The sequence below is a fragment of the Pristis pectinata genome, chromosome 3, assembly GCF_009764475.1.
Source record: "Pristis pectinata isolate sPriPec2 chromosome 3, sPriPec2.1.pri, whole genome shotgun sequence".
In the NCBI taxonomy this organism is placed as follows: Eukaryota; Metazoa; Chordata; class Chondrichthyes; order Rhinopristiformes; family Pristidae; genus Pristis; species Pristis pectinata.
Genome location: NC_067407.1, coordinates 63884114 through 63908985, shown reverse-complemented (window position 1 = coordinate 63908985; position 24872 = coordinate 63884114). Strand labels below are relative to the sequence as shown.

General features: G+C 42.9%; 1 protein-coding gene across 1 annotated transcript in view; it reads left to right on the top strand.

Annotated features, from left to right (window-relative positions):
• The window catches only part of LOC127567716 (neurogenic locus notch homolog protein 2-like), a 152077-nt gene that overhangs the window by 63131 nt on the left and 64074 nt on the right, over positions 1-24872 (top strand). The window contains exons 3-6 of the mRNA XM_052010682.1: positions 7611-7873; positions 8669-9007; positions 15702-15824; positions 19777-20010. Coding sequence (XP_051866642.1) covers positions 7611-7873; positions 8669-9007; positions 15702-15824; positions 19777-20010 — 959 coding nt within the window. The remainder of the gene's footprint in view (positions 1-7610; positions 7874-8668; positions 9008-15701; positions 15825-19776; positions 20011-24872) is intronic.

Sequence of the window (24872 nt, the reverse complement as noted above, 5' to 3'; positions counted from 1 at the left end):
CTCTGTACTGTTACTGTTTTTTACCTGTGCTACCCCAATGTACTCTGTACTAACTCAATGTAACTGCACTGTGTAATGAATTGACCTGTATGATCGGTATGCAAGACAAGTTTTTCACTGTACCTAGGTACAAGTGACAATAATAAACCAATACCAATAGTAGACAGAAGATAGAGGGTTGTTTTTGTGATTGGATGCCTGTAAGCAGTAATGTCCCATAAGGACTGGTGCTGGGACCCTTGCTGTTGGTCAAACCTCAGCTGGAGTACTGCATGCAATTGTAAGAAACGTAGTAATGCTGGAGAGGGTGCAGAGGAGATTCACCAAGGTGTTGCTTGGGATGAAGCATTTTAATTTTGAGGAGAGAGTGGAGAGGCAGGTTTGTTTTCACAGGAATGGATGAGGTTAAGAGGGTCATGATTAAGTTGTATAAAATTGTGAGGGGTCCGGATAGGGTGGACTGCAGGAAACATTTACCCATATCAGAGGTAAGTCAAACTAGATTTAGGGTAAAGGATAAAAGATTTCGAGGGGATCTGAGGGGCACCTTTTTCACAAGATCACAAGACAAAGGAGCAGAAGTAGGCCATTCAGCCCTTCGAGTCTGGTCCATGAGCTAAACTAAAACTATTCCTATCTAGCCCCAATTTCTGGCCTTATCCCTATATCCCTTGATACCTTGACTAATTAGATACCTATCAATCTCCTCCTTAAATGCCCCCAATGATTGGGCCTCCACAGCTGTACGTGGCAAAGAATTCCATAATTTCACTACCCTCTGGATAAAGAAATTTCTCCTCATTTCTGTTTTAAACCGGTACCCTCTAATTCTAAGATTGTGCCCTCTAGTCCTGGACTCACCCACCAGGGGAAACAGCTTAACCACATCTACTCTGTCCAGTCTTTTCAACATTCTAAATGTTTCTATGAGGTCCCCTCTCATTCTTCTGTACTCCGATGAATACGGTCCAAGAGCCGACAAACGCTCATCATAAGTAAGCCCTTTCATTCCGGGAATCGTCCTCGTAAATCTTTTCTGAACCCTCTCCAACATCAGTACATCCTTCCTAAGATAAGGGGCCCAAAACTACACTCAGTACTCCAAATGAGGTCTCACCGGTGCCCCATAGAGCCTCATCAACACTTCCTACTTTTATACTTAATACCTCTCGAGATGAATGTTAACATAGCATTCGCTTTCTTTACCGCCGATCCAACCTGGTGGTTAACCTTTAGGGTATCCTGCACGAGTACCTCCAAGTCCCTTTGTACTTCTGCACTTTGAATTTTCTCCCCATCAAGATAATAATCTGCCCGTTTATTTCTTTTTCCAAAGTGTACAATAGCACATTTCTCAACATTGAATCTCATCTGCAATTTCTTTGCCCATTCTCCTAAACTATCTAAGTCTCTCTGCAACCTTCCTATTTCTTCAGTACTCCCTACTCCTCCACCTATCTTGGTGTCGTCTGGAAACTTAGCCACAAAACCATTTACTCCATCATCCAAATCATTAATGTAAAACCATTTACTCCATCATCCAAATCATTAATGTACAAAGTAAAAAGAAACGGCCCCAACACCGACCCCTGCGGAACACCATTAGTAACCGGTAGCCAACCAGAACAGGATCCCTTTATTCCTACCCTTTGCTTTCTGCCTACCAGCCAATGCTCCACCCATTCCAATATCCTACCTGTAATCCCATGGGCTCACATCTTATTAATCAGCCTCTTGTGTGGCACCTTGTCGAAGGCCTTTTGAAAGTCTAAATACACAACATCCACAGCCTCTCCCTTATCCACCCTACCTGAGAATTCCTCAAAAAACTCCAATAAATTGGTCAAGCAGGATCTTCCCTTCACAAAACCATGCTGGCTTTGGCCTATCTTGCCTTGCATCTCTAGGTATTTCCATAACCTCATCCTTGAGGATCGATTCCAATAACTTTCCCACCACCGATGTCAGACTAATAGGTCTGTAATTTCCCTTATGCTGCCTTCCACCGTCTTATACAGCGGAACTACATTTGTGACCTTCCAGTCCTCCGGAAACATGCCAGAGTCAATTGATTCCTGGAAAATTATCACCAATGCCTCCGCAGTCTCTGAAGCCACCCCCTTCAGAACCCGGGGGTGCACCTCATCCGGTCCGGGAGACTTATCTGCCTTTAGTCCAGTTAGCTTCCCGAGCACCTTCTCTCTAGTAATCTTAACTGAATTCATTTCTATCCCCTGTGATTCCTGACTATCCAGTATATTGCTGATGTCCTCCACAGTGAAGACTGATGCAAAATACTCATTTAGTTCCTCTGCCATCTCTTTGGTAATCATTATAATCTCTCCCACACTGTTTTCAATTGGTCCTATATCAACCCGTGTCTCTCTTTTACTCTTCATATATTTTAAAAAAACTCTTGGTATCTTTTTGAATGTTATCTGCCAACTTCCTTTCATAATTCATCTTTTCTTTCCTAATGACCTTCTTAGTTTCTTTCTGTAAGTTTTTAAAAGTTTCCCAGTCTTCTATTTTCCCACTAATTTTTGCATCCTTGTATGCCCTCCCTTTTGTTTTTATTTTAGCCTTCACCTCTCGTTATCCACATTTGTGCCACTTTTCCATTCATAACCTTCTTTCTTGGAATACATCTATCCTGCGTTTTCCTTATTTCTCGTAGAAATTCCATCCATTTCTGCTCTGCCGTCCCTCCAACTAGCTTACTTTTCCAATCAATTTGGGCCAGTTCCCTTCTCATGCCACTGTCGTTTCCTTTGTTCCACTGAAATATTGACACATCTGATATCAGCTTCTCCTTTTCAAATTTGAAACTGAACTCAATCATATTGTGATCGCTAGTTCCTAATGGTTCCTTTACCTTTAGTTCCCTAATCACCTCCGGTTCATTACACAGCACCCAATCCAAAACAGCCGATCCCCTGGTGGGCTCATCAACAAGTTGTTCCAAAAAGCCATCCTGTAGACCTTCCACAAACTTGCTCTCCTGAGATCCACCTTATTTCTTTCCCAATCCACCTTCATATTAAAATCCCCCATAATTATCTTGACGTTGTCTCTCTGAGATGCTTTTTCTATTTCTAACTGTATTTTATAGTCCACATCCCGGCTGCTGTTGGGGGGCCTATATACCGCTGCTATTATTGTCCTTTTACCCTTGCCATTTCTTAGCTCCACCCATAAGGATTCCACTTCTTCTGACCCTATGTCCCCTCTCTCTGTTGATCTTATATCATTGCTAACCATCAGGGCCACACCACCCCCTCTGCCTACCTGCCTATCTTTCCTATACACTGTGTACCCCTAGACATTTAGTTCCCACTCATAGCCTTCCTTAAGCCATAACTCGGTGATTGCCACAATGTCATATTTTTTAATCTGTAGCTGTGCCACTAGGTCATCCACCTTATTTCTAATGCTACGTGCGTTTAAATATAGTACATTTAGACCAGTATCTGCTGCCGATTTTGCTGTATTTCTGTTGTTAAGCAAATTATCCAGTCTTTTCATCTGCCTGTCCTTCTTTCCATCTTCACTGCACACTGTCTTGGACTTGCTCCTATATACCTCTTCCTCTATCCTAACATCCTGGTTTCCTTCCCCCTGCCAAATTAGTTTAAACCCTCCCCAACAGCTATATTAAACATTCCTGCCAGGATATTGGACCCCTTGGAGTTCAGGTGTAACCCATCCTTCGTGAATAGGTCATACCTCTCCCAAAAAAGGTCCCAATGATCCAAGAATCTGAAGCCCTGCCCCCTGCACTAGCCTCTCAGCCACGCATTCATCTGCCAGATCTTTCTATTCTTACTGTCATTAGCACGTGGCACAGGTAGTAATCCTGAGGTTAATACCCTGGAGGTCCTGCTTCTCAACCTTCTTCCTAGCTCCTTGTAATCTTCCTTCAGGACCTCCTCTCTTTTTCTACCTATGTCATTGGTACCTATGTGTACCAAGACTTCTGGCTGATCACCCTCTCCCCTCAGAATATTCTGGACCCAGTCCGAGACATCCCGTACCCTGGCACCAGGAAGGCAACACACCATCCTGTGTTGTTGTCAGGTTCACAGAATCTCTTATCTGTTCCCCTCACTATAGAATCCCCAATGACCACTGCATTTCTCCTTTCTCGCTGAACCATGGCACCAGGTACGGTGCCAAACTCCTGTTTGCCATGGTCTTCCTCTGTCAGGTCATCCTCTCCAAATGAATCTAAAATGAGATACCAATTTTTGAGGGGGACCGCCACAGAGGTACTCTCTACAAATTCTTTATAGCTTCTGTCTATCTCCTCCTCACTCTCCCTAATCGGCCAAAGGTCATTGAGCTGCTGCTCCAGACTCTCAACATGTTCCTTGAGGAGCCGCATCTCAATGCACTTTGTGCAGATGTAGTCTTCGGGGAGGCTGGTAGTCCCCCAGTGTCCCCACATCTGGCACTCCAAACATAACACTAATCCTAGGTGCATACTGCTATGGCACTGTCTAATGCAACTACAATAAATAAAATAGTAACTTACCCCGCCCTATAAATCTCGCCCCTTACCCGTTCTCGCCTAAGCCTGTTGAGCCAAAGCCCAACCACTCTGCTCCCTCTCACTCCGCTGCCCGCTCCGAACGCTGCCTGCTGGATATCGCAGTCTTCTTTTTAAACCACTCGTGCGCTACTGAGTGACGTCACGCGCCTGCGCAGTCACTCCCCACTATCCTCGAACACTAAGGAAAAGAAAGCAATTATTGCTTCATTAGTCCTCGGCTCTCTCAGCTCCCTCGCCTCTCGCTGCCGATCAGAAACTCTGGAGATACTCCTGCAACTTTTAAACTGTTTGCGTGCTACCGAGTGATGTCATGTGCCTGCGCAGTCACTCCCCTCTATCCTCGAACGCTAAGGCAAAAGAAACAATTATCGCCTGGAGAATGGAGTGCATTGCCTGAGAGAGTGGTGGAGACAGAGTTGCTGATGTCACTTAAATGTCTAGATGAGCACTTGAATCACCTGGGCAAAGAAGGCTACGGGCCAAGTACTGGAAGGTGGGATTAATACCGCTGGGTGTCCACTGTTCAGTGCGGATGTGGTGGGCAGAATGGCTTGTTTCCAGTTATAGAGTATGACTGTATGCCTATAATTCCATTAGTTTTACATCAAGATTGTCAATTTGAATTAAATGTATATTGTTTTACCATGCTGAGCAATGCGTAATATTCTCAATTTGGTGTGTAATCAGTTCTCCCACATCTTTTCTCAAAGGTGAATACTGAGTCATGACCACAAGCTTGTAATATTGAATTTGATTTTATTTTATGTGGGCCAAGAACTAATGAGGTGGACTGTGGGGAAAGGATTTCTAATCGAAACAGAACATTCAAAGGGCAGTTGACTTGGCCAGTCCAGTTGTAAATTAACTCTGGTCAGGAGGGTTATGCTGTCTTGATATTGGTTCACAAGACAATGTCTTCCTTTGATACCTATAAGTTGTCAGGGCTCTATTTTCTCTGAATGCATTATTTATGAGATGAGAGAATGATGCTGGAAGGTGAGATGGGCTTCTGAAGATGAGAAATTTTTCAACAGATGTGTGGTTTCATGTACAGGAATGTGAAAACAGCAGGTAACTAGCAGACTTGGGAGGAAGGAACCAGAATTGTGAGAATTTGTGCGTGTTGGAATGCAAGTGCTGGGAATAGAACTCTTTCAACTATCACGGCTTCATATCAGTATATAATTCAGAAGCTAAAAATATTGCTCTTAGTGTGGTTTTATTGCACTTAGTATTAAATGTGCATTTAAAGAGTTGCACCCCGATTGGGAAATGCTACATCTGGAATTCCCCTTTCTCATAATTAAATGCTTTTGCTAATTTTTTTTTACACTTATCTGTCCTTGTGCCTTGGCCTGCAATGGGTGTGGTGATATGAGTTGCATCGGCGTATCCTTTGCCTGAGATTGCTGGCTGGCAGCTGCCTAATGGAGAAAATCCATTGCAGTCACCATCTTCCTAGCATCTTCCCACTTTGTTCTTGTTTAGTTTCATCAAATCTTCTGACATCTGCTTTAGTTTTAGTGCCACGCTATCAGATTATTGGTGCAAACCTGTGCAGGGAGGTTGAGTCATACTCCTGTTTCATGTTTTCCTCTGCCATTTAACATCGATGAGGCAAGAGTTCAATGAGTTATGTTGTGGTGGTAGAACATAAACGTGACTTCAGGAAGACCTGCCATGTCTGTATGTGACCGAATGGCCTCTGCTTTCTTTTGTGTCACATGCTCTAAAATATGTATATACTACATCTACTTTCTTGCAATCATGTTCTTCCTTAAAACTAATAGATTCCATTCTCAATTGTTCTTCCTCCTTATGCTTCTAGATCATGCCTTGTTATTCGCTTGTAGTTGTCTGAGACCTACTCCATTTAGTATTTAGTGGTGTGCTGTTGCCTTATTTCATTGGGTTGGGCAGCACAAATAAATCTAAACCTTGATCTGATGCGAGTAAAATTGTAATTAAATTGCGGAGAATTTTTTTTCCCTCCCAATTCTGTCTTCCACCATTAACTGTCTACCAAACCCCTGCTGAAATCAGGGCGTATTTGGAACTAAGGCTGGTTTGACTGGTGTCTGATGGGGTTCTGAGTTATTCTAGAGTCTCTTGGTCACAACTGCACAAACTGACTCATCAACAAAACCAAGCCATGTAGAAGAGGGAGCCACCCATTTATTTCGCAAGCGTGTACTCAATTACGTGGTATTGGATTTACGTGATATCATCGTCACTTTAAACACTGCACCACATTTATGATGGAATTGTGTGGAGAGGATCAAAGCCAAAAATCATTAAATATGAAATGGGGAAGTGAACACTTTTCACAATGTTAGTAATTCTGATAAACAGCTCAGGAAACTTTGAAAAGCTAAACAGACCAATGGAAAGCAGTACATTTGAGAACTCAGACCACATGCAGTGGTGTTGGTGGAATGAGGTTCATCTTTCCTTTGGCCAGGGACAATGCAGTTTTGCTTTCCACAGTCTGGTTTGTTTTGATCCCAGTCACAGGGTGTATGAGCAGGGCAAGAGGAACGAGACAATGATGATCTCCTTGGGGAGAAGTCTGCAAGTTTCAATTACTGGCTAAGGGCGAGGTTCAGCAGCAGTATGCACTTGAGTTTGTCGGTTAGGTTTTCCGGGAGAGTGGATGAGTTTAAATTTATATTGAAGCACTTATTTTTTTCAAATGTGATTTCAAAATGTACAGGAAGACATAATATTGGAACAAAATATCATTTTTGACTTTTAATTATTTTTGCATCTACTTGCGTGCCCAGCCTAATCTTCCCCACCCCATTTTTCACCTGGTAAGTACCAAGTCATGTAGGGTAAGTCATCAGGCACACAGTGTGCACACACAAGACCCACAAAGATATTTGATTGGCTTCTATTTGCTTTAGTTTTTACTTGTGTTTCATTGTGAGTTTAAGATACCAGCAGTTTGAGTGTTAATTTAAGGATTAAAAATTGAGTTTTTAACTAGCAAGTTCTTTCAGACATCTTTGGAAGGAATAGGTGACTAATTTGAACTCTGAATCTTTCAACTGTCTAGGTGTCGATCTGGATTTGTAGGTGAATACTGCCAGCACCCAGATCCCTGTCAGATTTCAACCTGCCTTAATGGAGGGACATGTAGAGTCTCCATCGCTGAAAACAAAGTACAAGGGTCATGCAGTTGTGCTTTGGGGTTTACTGGTGATCGATGTGAGACAATAGCCACCAGGGTCTGTCTGAACAATCCCTGCCAAAATCGAGGAACCTGCCGCCTCATCACCCTTGAAAAATATGAATGCAAGTGCCAACAAGGATGGATAGGTAGGTATAGCCTTGTGTTCCAGGCTAAGAACCGTGAAGATTATATTCCCCACTACCCATTGAGTAAAACATGTAAGGAGGTGCTCTTAAAGACCAAAAGTGTTTCTTCATTGGGTTGCTAATGATCTTGGCATTGGAGGGGATAGGGTAACTGCAGCAAATGTGCATCCATGCTTGTGTGCATGTATTGCACTCTGCTTTGAAAGATCAGCTGCAGCAGCCACTTGGATGCAGCACTAGAAGCTTTGGGAATCTCTGGACAGAGTGGGCCTATGATCCTTGAGAAAGAAAATGAAAATAAAACTGTCAATACTTGTTCAAGTACCAAATTTGTCTTAATGTAAAATACTTGGATCCTTTCCCCTCCCCAAAAGATCATCAGCACTTAGTGAAATGGACAGTATGAAGTAATGGAGAGGAATGTTCCTTGTTGTTTATCCTAAATTGGTCTTGGCTTTCTATTTTTTTTGACTTTGCTAGTAAAGCATGTGATGTTGAGACCATGGTAAGTCTCTTCAGCTAATGAAAAAGGCTAGGTTGGTCAAAAGGCTGGTCAGACATGGAGAGAAAATCCTAGCTTCTCTTCAATATTCACTTGAGAGGGCAATTGGCGATTCAGTTTAATGTCTTGGCCAAAGGAGTATGTCCTGCTAGGAGGTTTATGAATTGAGATGAACCCACAACATTCACATTTGGGCAGATGAACCACCGTCTACTGACTGTGGCAAAGGGTAAGGGATGGAAAATAGCAATCATTTGATCTCCATATCTTCTCTAACTTTTTTTTTAAAACAGGTAAAAACTGCCAACACGTGGATTTCTGTGCCTCGCAGCCATGCGCAAATGGGGGCAAGTGCAGCAGTTCAAGAAACAACTACACCTGCACCTGTGCTTCGGGCTACACAGGATCTCGTTGCCAGACTGACATCGACGAATGCAAGGCTGGGGGTCTGTGCATGAATGGAGGGATTTGCCAGAACGAGCCAGGCTCCTATCGCTGCTTGTGCAAGCCGGGCTTCACTGGAGCCAAGTGTGAGAGTGTTTATGTCCCCTGCTCGCCATCGCCATGCGTTAATGGAGGCACCTGCCGGCCAACCAATGATGACCTGACCTACGAATGCAACTGCCTACCAGGTCTGAAGTTGTAATCAGAGTAGGCTATTTAGCCTCATGGAAATGCTCCCTCATTCCGTTAGGTCATGGCTGATCTGACCTCAGATCCACTCACCCATTCCATATCCCTCAGTACCCATACAAACAAAAATATATCTCAAAAGCTGCAAATGTCCCAACATCTATTGGTTTTGGGAGGGAGCGCCCAACACATTTTGAGTACGTGTGGAAAGATATTTGCTGGTTTATTTACCTAGTTACCGGAGTTTTGTTTTAAGTCATCAAACAATCTTGCTGCGGGGGTGGGGTGGAGGAATTGTTAACGTTCTGGGTCAAGACCCTGCATCTCTTACCCAAGATCCACAAACGGGACGGTCCTGGTAAGTCCATTCTTTCTTTCTGCACTTTCCCCACTGAACTTATCTGCTCTTACCTCGACTCTACCCTGTCTCCCCTTGTCCAGTCCATTCCTACCTATATCCGGGACACCTTGCACACCCTCTACCAGTTTGACAACTTCCAATTCCTGACCCACTGCCTTATCTTCACTATGGATGTCCAGTCTATATACACCTCCATCCCCCATCAGGAAGGTCTTAAAGCCTTCTACTTCTTTCTGCAACAAAGGTTCAACGTTCCCTTCCACCATCGCTCTCATCCACGTGGCTGAACTTGTTCTTGCACTGAACAACTTCTCTTTTGACTCCACTCACTTTCTACAAACCAAAGGTGTAGCCATGGGCTCTAGCTACACCCATCTTTTCACTGGCTTTGTGGAACAGTCCTTGTTCCAAACCTTCTCTGGTACCGCTCCCCAACTCTTTTTTAAGAGACTCTTAGATAGACACATGAATGATAGAAAAATAGGGGGCTATGTGGGAGGGAAGGGTTAGATAGATCTTAGGGCAGGATAAAATGTCGGCACAATATTGTGGGCTGAATGGCCTGTACTGTGCTGTAGTGTTCTATGTTTTTTCTCCATTACATCGACAATTGCATTACTACTGATCCCTGCACCCACATGGAACTTGCTAATTTTATCACCTTTGCTAAGTGCTCCCCCTCATCTTGGTTTTAAGTCTCTGTGCCCTTGCTCTTGATCATCTTCGGGCAAAATTGTTTCTCCGTATTTATCCTCTCAAATCCAATGCATGAGATCCCTGGATCTAATCAACCAACAACCTTCTGTAAACAAGGTTTAGCTGAGCAGCAGGGTGTGCTGATGCTCAAAGCCTGGAAACCAGGAACTGAGGGGCTTTAGTGAGGAGACAAGCCCAGTTGAATATCCCTTCAGGTTATGAAAGCAAGTTTGTGTTTTGAAAGCTTGTGGAGTGTAGGAGGAGGAAGAAACGAAGGTCAACATAGTCTTCTGATTGCAAATTCTAAGCTCGGTATTATTCATCTACTAACCAGTGGAATGCTGCAGTGATGATGCAGCTATTAACAGATTAGCATATTTCAAGCATAGAGCTTAGGGTCAAAATGAGTTTGAGAAGGTGCGGGATACTTGATATGGTATTGCTACTTCATGACAATCCTGGTTTCAGCTTTGTTTTTGCAGGGAGTCACCAAACAGTACATCTGCAAGAAAAGACTGAGAGCACATCTTTCTCAGGACAGGGGTTGCTAACTTGCTGGTATTCAGTTTTGAGTGGGAGTCACCTTGGCCATCTGATGAGTGCAGGAAGTGCCAAATGAAGTAATTATTAACATGCAATTGAAGTTGGGAGTAAAAACTTGCTCACTTCTTCCCTCACCAAAAGAGTCATAGTTTTGGATCAAGAAATTCTTTGTCATGGGATGATTAAACAGTGCAGCGCACATATGGGAGAGGCTCAGACATTAATTTAGTGTGGACCGATCTAGATAATGTCCACAATGTCAGTCATGGGATGGTGTTGACTATATTTTGTTGTACAGTATCATTGCTGTCATTGTGCTGTGTGCTTTGAGTTTGTGTTCTTGTGGAGTGGAGAATGCAGTCAAGGTATTCCCTTTGGTTAACTTTCCTCACGTCCCACTTGTCCAACACGATCATTATTTGAGTGGTGGGGTGTTTGCCGCAGCTGTTATATACCCTGTGGTTAAATGCCTGATAACCATTAAAGTCACATAACGTCAAAGCACATTCCCCAGTAAGTAAAGATTACATGCAGATGGGACTGAATTCCAGCATGGCTTAGCACTTTCAGGAGAAGAGGAAAAAATTGGGAAAGGAGAAAAAATAAATCATTAGCTCTGGATTTCATATTTGCATGACTTTGGTTTGGAGGGAGTGCCTCCAGTTGCTGCTGTTCGTATGCTCCAGGCATGCCTCAGAGTCACTGAGCAATTGCCAGAACACCTGCGTGAGCTGCTTCAACAGACTTCTAATTGCAGCAGTCAACCTTGTGTAGTGCACAATCTTACTCAGGCCAATGGCCAACGTTGTCCTGATGCTGAGTTTCAAAATTAAAATAAGTTGTAACTAATTGTTAACATAATGACTATAGGGTAGAGAAGGAGATGGCTGAGGAGTTGACTTGAGTTTTTTATCCTCACCTCTAGGCACAGGCTGCAGTTAATTGGAGCAAGGGGTCAAATTGTCACCTCCGTTTGAGAGATTATTCAATGCATTAATGACAACGTAATCTACTCGTGTGGTTCTTGTGTAATTGTTTTTTTCCTTCATTTTTCCCTCACTCTAAACTTGTGGCTGAACGCTCATGCTGATGCACAAAAAAACCTATTTTCTTTAATCTAGCTGAGGATCTTGGCCAGGAAATGTGTTTTGTCAATGAGGAAACATTTAAACTGAAAATGTGGGTGAATTACTTAAACAATTAGCTCCAATAGCGGGTCCCTCTTGGCGCTATTAACTCTGCTCCAAGGTCAATTAGGAGCTATCGCACAAAATGGGAAAGGCAATCGCCTGTTGGGAAAGGGTGTGCAGGAAGCTGAGTCTTGCTATGTTACAGGATGTGAAATACTAGAAAAACAAGTTTCTTGGACACAGTACAAAAGGATGTCAATGGAAGTACTTTGCATACAAGAGCACACACTGTTGCAGGACTTGAGCTGCTGTTCTGAATGCGGCTCATTATTGCCGATTGTTTTGATTTAAGTGGCACTGCACACTTTCAGATTTTAAATTGGAACACGCATTAATATTGAAAGGAGGTTATAGCTTTAGAATGGAGAAAAGAATATCGGAACTCTGGGTCACATGGGTAAGGCCCAAATGTTGTTTCAGTGGGGCTGTTCTGCCAGTCATATGACATTTATATTTAAAAGAAGTTTTGAATTTGTACTTGTCTGTGTTGCTGGCACAGCTGGTATTGAGAACCCATCTCTAATTGCACTTGAGGAGGTGGAGAGCTGCTGCCTTGAATGGCTGCAGTCCTTGGGGTGAAGGAGCTCCCACTGTCATGTTAAGTGGGAGTTCTAGGAAATTTGCTTTGGCTGCAGGAAGGAAATCCCTCTGTGCCAGTCAGGATGGTGTGTGATGAGGAGGTGTTGGTTGTTCCCTGTGCTTGCTGCTTTTTTCTTTAAATTTCAAAAATAAACTTTATTCACAAAAAAAATGCAAAAGAATAACCACAGTGCAAAACTCTTTACATACTTAGAGACACAAGAGAGACTGGAGATCTGGAGCATCACACACAAAACGCTGGAGGCACTCGGCAGGTCAGACAGCATCTATGGAGAGAAATGAACAGTCGACATTTCGAGTCGGGACCCTTCATTAGTCCTGATGAAGGGTCTCGACCCGAAACGTCGACTGTTCATTTCTCTCCATGGATACTGCCTGACCTGCTGAGTGCCTCCAGCGTTTCATGTGTGTGTTGCTCTTTACATCCTCAGTGTCATTTGGTGAATGCATTCAGTAGTGTTGACAAACGTGTTTTAGTTCGCACCTTTGCCACTGATGTGGCTCCCTAGGGTGATGCACCCACTGGACTCGGCCCCTTAATGTCCAGTGGTGGAAGGATTCTAGACTGAGATTTCGCCCCCTCCCCCCCACAGAGCCTTGGCATTGGCTGCACCAAGCATTCCTCGGCCTGCTATGTCAAGTCGGCAGCATTCCCGTACAGACATCTCACTTTATCTTTCTCAGAGGTGGGAGTTGTCAGTAATAGAAGGTGTTGTTGATGAAATTTTGGCAAATTGCACCTACTGTGGATCTTGTCAAGAGCCTGACTCCACCCCCATTAAGGACAAAGCAGCCTGCTGGATTGACACCCCATTTACCACACTAAACATGTGCTTCCTCCATCACCAACCCTGAGTGGCTGCCGTATGAACTGGCTGCAAAATGCAATCACGTGAGCTATTTGAGCAACATCTTCCAAACCTGTGATTTCTACCACCAAGAGTGGCAAAGGCAGCAGATTCTGTTCCAAGTGTTGCACCGTCCTGGCTTAGAAAAATATCACTTTTTTCATCACCACTTAAATTCTGGAAGTCTCCACTCAAAAGTATTGTGAAAATACCTTCATGAGAAGGGCTGCAGTGGTTTAAGAATGTGTCTCATCCCCACCTCTTCAAGTGTAGTTATGCACACCCAGTAAACACCAGCCTTGCTGGTACTGTCCACATTCTGAAAAATAAATAAATGGAATATTTGTAGGTGGTACGCACTGCTGTCCTGTTGTGCTGAGTGTTAATGTTAGATGGGGTTAGGGTAATGTTAGGTAGAATTAACATTAAAACAGCGAATGAGATGCCAAACAAGAGGGTATTTTGTCCTTGATGGTTTCAGTTTCAAGAGTATTGTTGGAGCTGCTTTTGTTCAGGAAAGTTGAGAGCATTTTGCCACACTCCTGACTCATGTCTCATTGATGGTAGAAAGGCTTCAGAGAGTTGAGGAATGAGTCACAGCGCAGGATACCCAATCTTTGAACTGCTTTTGTGGCCACAGTATTTATAGGGCTAAATTACAGGATCTAGTATTCTGGCACATCAATGAAATTGCAGTACAAAACTTGAGAAGAGAAACGATGTCACCACACTTCTGAGGTTTGATTCAGAGTTTCTATTTTACCACATGCTGAAATACTTAAAGATTGAATGGCTGAGGTGAAAGCCATATCTTAAAGCTAGGCAACTCGGCAAATGGCTTTCCAAATTACTTCTAGTTGACTTCTGAGAAAGTCGTTGCCTATTAGGGTCAATAATTCCTGTTTGGGGTTCACAAAATGAAATGTTATAGCATAGATTCATTTTCTTTATTTCCATATTTTGTAATTGTATGTAATCACATTTTGTGTGAACCAGCTTTAAGTAGTGCTTATATAGGAAGACTAGATTATCTGCTTCATTAATATCACAGCAGTGCTATCTGAAGTAATTGCTTCCTGTATCTCCCTTCAGTCTGGCATCCATTTTGAGGGCAGCAGTGAGGATGACATTACGTACTGCTTCAAGAGCTACTTTGCTTTAAAATAAGTGTGGATTGTTAATGAAAGCAATGGTTTATGTTGAAGCAGTGTTTTGGAAGTTCAGGACACCCTCTTTAGCCGTAAAAGGAACATACAAGAACACTAAGCAGGAGCATGAGAAGGCCACTCGGCCCCTCAAGCTTGCCCTACCATTTAATATGATCATGGCTGCTCTGCCCCAAACCTCAACTCCTGTGTTGGTTCCACAAAGCCCTCAGTTCTCTAAATTATCAAAAATGTATCTATCCCCTTAAATACATGTGATCTACTCTCCACGGTTCTCTCGGTTAGAAAATACCAGAGATTCACCTCTGTCTGCAAGAAGAAATTACTTTACACTATAATTGTATATGATTGCCCCTTGTCTTATAACTGTTTCTTTCTTCAAAACTCTGCCATGAGTAGAAATGTCTCAGTATCCACCCTGTCATTCCCCCTTAGGCTGTTAAATCTCTCAAGAAGATGACCCCTGTTCTTTCAGTTCTAAAGTCTAAAAATCTAACTTTATTAGCCATTTGTCACCTCTCGTCCAGGAATTGGCCAATTAAACCTCTTGTGGACTTGCTCTTATGTTAGTTTATCCTTTTCTAATTGTACATTGTGTAGACACACTAACACCCTGTACAATTGTGACAATAATTCTTTCTTTCTAAACTCCAGTTCTCTTGCAATAAAGGCCAAGAATACACTTGGAGACGAAACTGCAGATGCTGGAACCTGGAGCAACAGGCAATCTGCTGGAGGAACTTAGTGGATCGGGCAGCATTTGTTGGGGATGGGGATGGGGGGGAGTGCGAGTGGAGTTGGTGGTAGAGGAATTGTCAATGTTTCGTGTGGAGACCCTGCATTGGTATACATAAGTGTTGCCTCAAAGAAGAAGAAATTTACGGCACAGAAAGGGAAAGGGAGCATTCTGGCCAGAAGTAGAGCATTTTAAAGTTCTTTCCACTTCTTAGCTCTCAGTCTAATGCAGGATCTCAACTTGAAATGTCTGTAATTCCTCCCCCCACCATCTCCCTGTGCGCACGCGCGCGCACACACACACCACACACACACACACACACACACACACACACACACACACACACACACACACACACACACACACACACACACACACACACACACACACACACCTTGACCTGCTAAAGTTCCTCCAGCAGTTTTTTTTGGATCCAATATGACATTTGCTTTCTCAACCATTTGATGTACCCGAGTGCTAACTTTTTGTGTTGCATAATGTCAGTGTTCTGTGCTGTACAATAATGAATCAAATTCTCCCTTGCACTTGGCAGGATTCAGTGGAAAAGACTGTGAGATAAACATTGATGACTGCCCTGACCATAAATGCGAGAATGGAGGTACCTGTGTGGATGGAGTGAACACATACAACTGCCGATGCACACCTGAGTGGACAGGTATTTGAAGGCACTTGACTGTATTGACATAAGTTCAAAGGAAGGAGGAAGGTCAGATTATGACGTGCAATAATTAATGGATTTACCTTGATTCTGCCAGCAGGTGGTTGGAACACAACTGAAAAATACCCTGAGTTAATTAGCTCTTGAAGTATCTTCAGGAAATAATTTACTTTTGAAGTATTGTCTCTGTTGTGCAGTTGGCAGGAACAAAGTCCCATAACAGCAATGAGAGTTGTAGTTAGTTAATTCTATTTCTGATCGTGTAGGAATGTTGGACAGGACACAAAGAACTAGAAAATCAGCCAAGATTCCTGATCCTGATCACTTTCCAATGGTGACTGTAGGAAAGTACAGGCAAGCACTTTGGATGAGAGCTTGAGTTAGTACAAATCTCCTAAATCTGCACTCCTGAATGTGGGAAAAGTATGTATCAATGTGAGGCACAGGAGGGCTGGTGTGGACTTGGGAATGATGGCTTTGCTGAAGTGCCTGGCTCCTTAAAAGTTAGACAGAAACCTTTGGGTGAGAAAGATTTGGGCCATGTAAAAGTTACATTATTATAAATGCCTCAAAGAAACGTAGAAAATTATGGCAATGCTTTATAGCACAGAAAGGGAGCATTCTGGCCAGCAGTAGAGCATTTTAAAGTTACTACCACTTCCCAGTTCATGGTCCATTGCCTCTGGTTCTTGGCTGTTCACATGATCATCCAGGTACTGTTTAAATGTGATGATGTTTCCTGCCACAATTGACCTTTCCAACAGTGAGTTAGTTCCACTCTTTGGGTGGGGACGGTGGGGGGATGGGGGAAGTAATTTTTCTTATCACCTGCCTTTTACCAGTCACCTAAATCCATGACACCATTCCTTTTTCCTTGCACCCTCCCCCCACCCCACCCCAGCTGCCAACCTCTCTGCCAAGGGAAACGGACCCTGCCCATTCATACTATATTCATTTTTATTAAATCCAGTCTCATCTTTTAATTCTGAAGAACTCCACCCGTTGCTGGATTCCCTCCTCCTCTATGAGATCGCCCATTATTCTTTTGACCTCTAAAGAATATAAATTTAACACTTTTTAGTTATTTGTGGTGGGGACAATAATTCTACCCTGCAACACCCTTTTAAATCTATCCTGGACTCTTCAGTGCCTACACAAGACAGGAGTGTATTTCTGCAGTGTTTTTACCAGAACTACATTTCCCTCTTGGTTCTGAGCTCCATTACTTATCACTATTTACTAGTTAAGAGCACTTGTAACAAGGTAAATCTGCGGCGAGGAGCCTTGAAGGCCAAGTCGTGAACTTCTGCCTCTCCCTTTGGGCCACTGGAATGTACAGTTCTAAGTCGGTATTTCCTGTTCTGTGATTCAAACTAACAAAAGGAATATATTCTTTTAAAATTCTTATTTGTTCCTTCAACTCTTTCTCCCCCTTTTTTTATTGTCCACCCCGCCTGTATTGTGTGTGCAAAGGGAAGCTGCTGATGAACGACAGGACAAATGCTGCTCAGATCTGAGGGGGTGGTGGGTGAACTTGAGGGTGGGGGGGGGGGGGGGGAAGAGAGAAATGTTTTAAATTAGGTAGGCGAACAGGATATTGGAGTTAATTGAAAGCAGAATGAGGGAAGGCAAAGGGAACAAAGGAGTTTTTGGTTTTCGTCCCTTTGGCAGTGACTGTAGCTTTTCAGCTGGAATGCATTCAGGGTAAGTGAGCAAGACATGAGGTTGTGGAATCGATTTGGTCTGGTTCCAGTGATTTGGCTCCAGAGATTCATACCATACTAATTTGCTTGCAGGTGGGGTGGGGGGAGGCTACAATTTGCAGCTTTCTGCCTCTGCTGTGGTCAGTCACTTGGCCAGTGCAAATCAAGTGCAAATGCTTGTTTATTTTAAATAAAATGCATATCAAGACTACTTTCATGTACTGTCATTTAACAACATGGTGATAGACATGTTGTGAGAGGGCTGTGGCTCTCACTTAGTGTTCTCTTGTTGCCATTTGGTAAACTTCCCACTGTGGCAAAAGTGATTTTTTTCCTCCCGCTTCACATCTGCACCACACATAGCATTGCAAAGAATTATGTAGAATATTAGACTCGAAAATACAGAGGAGATGGAAGAGATTACAGATGGTGGAATCTGGAGCATCAAACAATCTGCTGGAGGTACTCAGTGCCTCCACAGCATTTTCTGTGTGGGGGGGTGGGGTGTGTGTAGGAATTGTCTGCATTTCAGTTTGAAACCCTGAATCAGTCTTGGAACACAACTGAAAATACCTTGTTAATTAGCTCTTGTATCTCCAATGCTGCTCGACCAGCTGAGTTCCTCCAGCCAATTGTTTGGTGTAGATATCACCAAAAACTTGTCCTGGTCCAACCATGTAGATTCCACGGCCAGTGAAGCACACCAGTGCCTCTACTTCCTCAGAAGGCTATGGAAATTCGGCATGCCCCTGTTGACCCTCACCAACTTCTATAGCTGCACCATAGAAAGCATTCTATCCGGATGCACCACAGCTTTGTATGGCACCTGCTCTGCCCAAGACAGCAAGAAATTACAGAGAGTTGTGGACACAGCTCAGTCCATCATGAAAACTAGCCTAACGTCCATTGACCCTGTATCACTTGCAGTTGCCTCGGGTAAGCAACCAAAGTAATCAAAGACCCCTCCCATCCCGATCATTCTTTCTTCTCCCCACTTCCATCAGGCCAAAGATATAAAAGCTTGAGAACATGTACCACCAGGGTCAAGGATTATCCCACTGTTATCAGATTCTTGAATGGATAAAGATGAACTTTTGATCTCAGTCTACCTCATTATGACCTTGCACCTTATTTGTCTACCTGCACTGCACTTTCTCCGTAACTGTAACACTATGTTCCGCATTCTGTTATTTTTCCCTTGGTAATACCTCAATGTACTTATGTTTGGAATGATCTGTATGGATGGCATGCAAAACAGCTTTTCACTGTGCCTTGGTACATGTGACAATAATAAACCAATTACCAGTTGTTGCTTCGTTACAGTACAGAAACAAGCCCTACAGCCCACTGTATTCACACAAACCATCAAGCACCATTCTGTAGTAATACCGTTTTTCCTCTTAATTCTCCATCAGCTCCCCCACCCAACCACAAATTAGGAGTAATGTATGGTAACCAATTGACCTACCGACCAGCACATCTTTGGCATATGGGAGAAAACCCAAGCAGTCACAAGGAGAACCTGCGAACTCCACCCAGACAGCACCCAAGGCCAGGATTGAACCTGGGTCCCTGGAGCCATGAGGCAGCTGTGCTAAACCGCTGTGCCATTTTGCTTCATAGGATTAGGAGATTTGAACTGACAAATCTTTGTGCGTATGTTTGCCCCCATTGCAAGCCTCCTCTCACCCTTCTTTCACCCCTCTTCATCTTGACCTATCAATAAATGCTTTCATTCCTTTCTTCCTCTGCTTATCAAATGTCTCTTTGAATCAATCTTGTTAATTCCTTCAGTCATTTAAAGTGGTAGAACAATATTAAATTCCCACCACTCTGGGCAAAGCTGATTTTCCTGGATTTGTTAGAACTGTTCTTCATGCTTCTTCATTTTGGACACTACCACCCCCTTCCATAAATGTGAAAGCACATCCTTTCTAGCCACCCTAGAAGATTTTGATTACAGGAAAGATGGGGGGAAAAGAGAATCACAGGAAGGGAATGTTTCACATTTTGAAAGGGGAAAGTTTGCAAGAGAGTGGGCTAAGTTCAGAGGCCAGTTGAATTGCTCTTTCAAAGAGATACCACCGGCATAGTGAACAGCATGGCTCCCTGTGTCGGGATGATCCCAGAAACTTGATGAGTTCCTCACTGATGCTCAGTAACTTTGATTAAGTTCCGTTTGGATTGTTTGGCAGAAAAGGTGTTTGGAGTACATTGCTGAACGATTCTTCCTTTCCACCATCCAGGTCAGTTTTGTACGGAAGATGTTGATGAGTGCCAATTGCAGCCAAATGCATGTCAGAATGGAGGGACCTGCTCCAATGCCAGTGGAGGGTATCGGTGCGTCTGTGTCAATGGCTGGAGCGGTGACGACTGTAGTGAGAATATCGATGACTGTGCTGGTGCAACCTGCATGAATGGAGCCACCTGCCATGACCGAGTTGCATCCTTTGTATGTGAATGCCCTTTTGGCAAAGCTGGTAAGGCTGCTGTCTTGGGATTCTTCAACAAACATGAATGTTTCTAAATGTAGGGTAGAGTTAAGATGGCCTTGAATAACGTTGAGGCAGAGGGACAGGATTGTAACTTTTACCACTTCTGGTTTCTGAGGTTTGGACTTGGTTTACCTGAAACAGTTGAATTTAGAGCCCAGTGTGCTGAGCCAGAGGCCTGTCTAGTTTCTTATTCTGAAGATGGGTTTCTGTCTTGAGTCAGTGCTCAGCAGTTTTGGTTCTTAGTATTGGCTGGGTCTGTCAACAGCTTCCTAAAATTGCAGCACGAACTTCAAAGAGGAGAAAAGTATGCAGCACAGGTGTAATTTAGAAGTCTCAGCCAGTATGCTCTGCTTTTAAATCACTGTTAGATTCTGCAGGATGGTCCCTCATTGACCTAGAGTGCCTTTCCTAGTTGTTCAATGCCCACTACAGCCTTAAACCGGGCATCAAAAGAGTGAAAGCTAAATAAAAGTTCTTATAGAATAAAATAATTCTTCCACAGAAAGCATGATCAGGTGGTGATGGCTAAAACGAAATCTATGAAAAATTAATTGCCAGTGCATATGACATGGCTTGGGCTTGATTATTTTTTTTCTGTTGCTCATGTTATCACTTCCTTTAATGCGACTGATGCTCCTGAACATCTGTTCTGACAACTGGTTCAAGAGTGAAGCTATCTGCATTTGTTCTGCATTCTGTTATTGCTCTTTCTTTGCACTACCTCAATCCACTGATGTGATGAAATGATCTGTGTGGATGGCAAGCAAAACAAAGTTTTTCACTGTACCTCGGTACATGTGACAATAATAAACCAATTTAATTTAAATTTACCAATTTATCATCCTGCTGCCATGAGTTGATGTTCATGGTCTCTCTATTCAGCAAGTCACAATGGCTACTAGATATGGTGGGCTTTTTTGCCAAGTAGAAATTTTTAGCTAATCATTGATTATTCTCCCCACTAAAAAAGGGCATGCATATTTTTTCATTTCCTTTTTTAAGAAAATCTATTTTGCTGTTTCGTTTCCATGCATTGAGGTAAGTGATGTTGTTACTAAATTGAATATTTTCTGTTTGTTCCTTAAATATACGTTTTAGCCTATCTCAGAAAGCACTTTCATTTCATCTTTCTGGTTGGTTTCAAATCCTTGTTGTGAAAATGAAAGGAAAGTGCAGGTTCATGCCTCTGCAGTCCCTGTTTCCAGTGAAGTTAGATATGTACATCAGCCAAATGAATCCACATGTTCACTTAAGATGTTTAATTTCATCCAAGGTCACCTCAGAGCCAGAACAGCCACAATATCTTCCCCTGGTAATTTCCAAACAGTTGCAAAAGTTATTCCCACGGTATGAGATGCTCTTGGATCTCTGCCAAAGCTGAGGTTGCTCACAGACCTGTTTGGGAGTGCTTCCCCCCCCCACCCCCACCCCTTTCCCCCGCACTGCAGGCCATCACTCCTCACAATGCTCATCCTGACCTTACAGCTTCTCTCACTCTTTCACTCCATCTCCTGCACTATCCTAGCTTATCCAGAAACCCACCAGTTGCCCCTTCAATCTGCTCCCCATCCAGCCTCCGACTACGGCATCACAATTTCTGGCCCTGGTGCTCAGTACATACAAAATCAATCTTGTGTGCCTCCATCCCTTTGCTGCTCAAAATGAAGACATCAGTATACTGTGCTGAAATGTTGAACTGGAAAACAAGACATCGATGCTCAAAATTTTAACTAAACCACTGGGTACAATTATTGCAGAACAAGCTGTTTGGATTTGTTAATTATGTAGTTACATTGTACATTCCTCGCCTTGCTTGGAAAAACTACATTGAAATACATTGCTTCTACGCTCAGACAAAGTTAAGGGGATGTTTCAGGTATCGATGAGCAGGCCGTTGCCTCCAGCTGTTCACAGCCATTATCCCAATGGTTGTAATGGACATGGAACAAGCTTGTAGCTTTTGACCAATTACATTTTTGATAATGTCCTCATAACACAGCACAGTGACTTGGCAAAAAAACCAAAGTCTGATTTTTTTTTAATGTGAGAAGGATGTTTGTGAAAATAGAAGCTATGGTATCCCAGCAGAAACTAAAATATTCACTATGTGTCTAGACCCAGTCATGAACGTTGTTCAATGTGTGTAGGGATGTACTTCATGTGGTGAAATGTGTGCAGCATTGAGGGAAAGTTGTTGTTCAAGGAGCTGTCTGCTTATTGGGCTTGTGCTCTAAATTCAAACAAACCATGATAAGTTGGAAAAGGACCTTCTCATTCCATGGGCGAGGCTTAATGAAATGCCGAATTGTGGGCAGTATTTATTAAAAACAACTGTGGATTTTTAAAATCTGGCGTAACTATGAATATGTTTTATATTTGGCCTTCAGTGTAAACTTTAATGTTCAACTGACAGTGTGACTGATCCTTGCCTGCTGCTTAACAGTTAACTGCAAAGTTTTGTTGCTCACAAGCCAGCATTGTCCATTGTACTGCACATGTGTGGCTATCTAAGACAAATCCTTGCTGATCCCCTTTGCTGAGAAAGAAACCATACAGTTTTGTTCTGTTTTTGTAAGTAATTCTATTCTGTTCATACAGCAGCAACTTCCATTTAAGTAATACTTTTTTAAACTAGCAAAAATATCCCCAAGTGCTTCACTGGAGTGAGATGAACCAGAGTATTGATGCATAACAAAATACTAAGATGGATGGTCAAAAGCTTGGTTGAAGGGAGAAGTCTGAAAGTTTTAATTAGAGGAGGAAAGATAGTGAGGGACAGGAAGGTTTAAGGAGGGAATTTAAAGAGCTTAGGGCCTTGGTGCTGAAGACACAGCTGTCATTAGTGGAGTTTAACCACGAGCAAGAGGCAAGAATTTGATGAGGACAGGTCGAAAATGAGAGAGGCATGTTCATGAGGGGATTTGAGCACAAGGTTGAGAATTTTAATACTGAAGAAGTCATTTACTGACAGCAAGTATAGGTCAGCAGTTGTAGGGGAGTGGGTGAACAGGACTTGGTGAGAGTACATGGGCTACAGTGTTTTGGGTGATCAAAAATCTGTTGAGCAGATGCGACAAGGCCAAATGGGACGAGCATGGAGAACTTCAGCAGTTGAAATAAGGCAGAGTTGGAGCCAGCCAGTATTAGAGGAGGTTAAGTTAAAGTGTGCATTGTTAGTGACGGTGCAGGTGTGAAGTTCAACTCTGTTCAAATACGATAATGTGTTTGTGAACTATCTGGTTTAATTTTAAAGAAGTACCAAGTCTGGAGTTAGTGGATGGGGAAGGCGTGGTGATGGAGATGATGGCTTTGGCCTTAAGTTTCTGCAGAGGAAATCACCTAAAGCTGGATCTTGAAGTCTGGCAGTTTATAGATGGTGGAGGGGTGACGAAGGTTAAGCAAAGCTGGCTGCCAATAGTGTCCGTGCAGTTAAGAGATAATGTGTTGTTCCCAGGTGGCAGTATGTTGCTGGGAAGTAGGGAAGGACCAGGGATCTACAGTATCTCTGGAGATCGCGAGGTCCAAGTGCAGGTTTGTGAACTGAAGTGATTGCAGGTACAACTGGCTTAAATAAAAATGAAGCTGGTACATTAGGTCCCACACAGCAGACAATGGTGCAGAGGCTTTGGAAGAGGATAGTGTGATTGACTCTGTCAGTAGCAGCCAGGTAAAGCAGGAGAAAGCTGAATGCTTGCCACCACAACTGGGTGATATATTGACTTGCAAAGCAGATTTATTTTTACAATCCCATGTCTCAACAAAGGTTGCTATCAAGTTTAACACAAATTAGTTCTTTTTTTTGTGCTTTATTTCACTGATCTCATCCTGGTATCTGTCTGGGAAGAGTTTGAAAGAATACGTGAAGGAGCTTATAGTAACAACTGTTGTGTCCTGGTGATTCTGTTGTTTCCACTGTCTCATTCAGCTCCCACAGCTGGGCTCAGTAATTCCTTCCTGCTGCTTCTCCTAATGTTGCCAGAACAGAGTGTTTGCACTCAGTTTAACAGCTAAACAAAAGGCCATTAAAGAGAATTGAAAATGCCATGGGATGAAGATTGAATTGTTTGTTAGAACTGCACAGCCAATGAAGGCCACATGTTCTTTATCACGGTTATGAAAAGATATTTTAGTATTGAAGTCTTGCATGATAGCACAGACCATTGCCGTGTGCTCAGCAACATCTGGTCAAGATGCTGAATGCAACAACTGCTTATGTTTGTGTAGTATTATAAAGCATCAAAAAACACTTGAAAATAATATTAAAAAGTTGCAGATACTGAACATCTGAAATGAAAAAAGAAAGTGCTGGAAACATTCAGCAGGTCAGGCAGCATCTGTGGAAAGAGCAACATTTATCATTTCATGTTGAAGGACTTTCATTCTGACAGAGTCTTCAACCTGAAACCTTAACTGTTTCTCTTTCCATGCCCCACATACAACCTGGCTTAAGTGTATCAAGCATTTTATATTTTTATATCTGAATACACTTTATGGAATAACAAAACAAAATAATTAACACAAGTGAGGTTTTGACTGTGCTCAAAGCTGTAAGAGACATTTTGTTGGAGATAGAGCTGATGAATTTTAGCCAGGGAAATCAAAAGGTTAAGATCTGGATAGCTGCCCATCTTATCCGCAGGAAGTCCCTCGGAATCGAGGCTGATTTGTTTCCACTCCAGTTCTTTGGGTTTGTGGGTATCTGAGAGGGCCAATGTGGATCCTTTAAATTCTACCTCGGGTAGAGCAGGAAATGCTTGATATACAATTGAGGACAGGTAGGTAATTTGGGAGGTGTTTTGCTCCTCCTCTGGGCTACCATGCTCCTGATGAAAGGACTTGGTGCCATT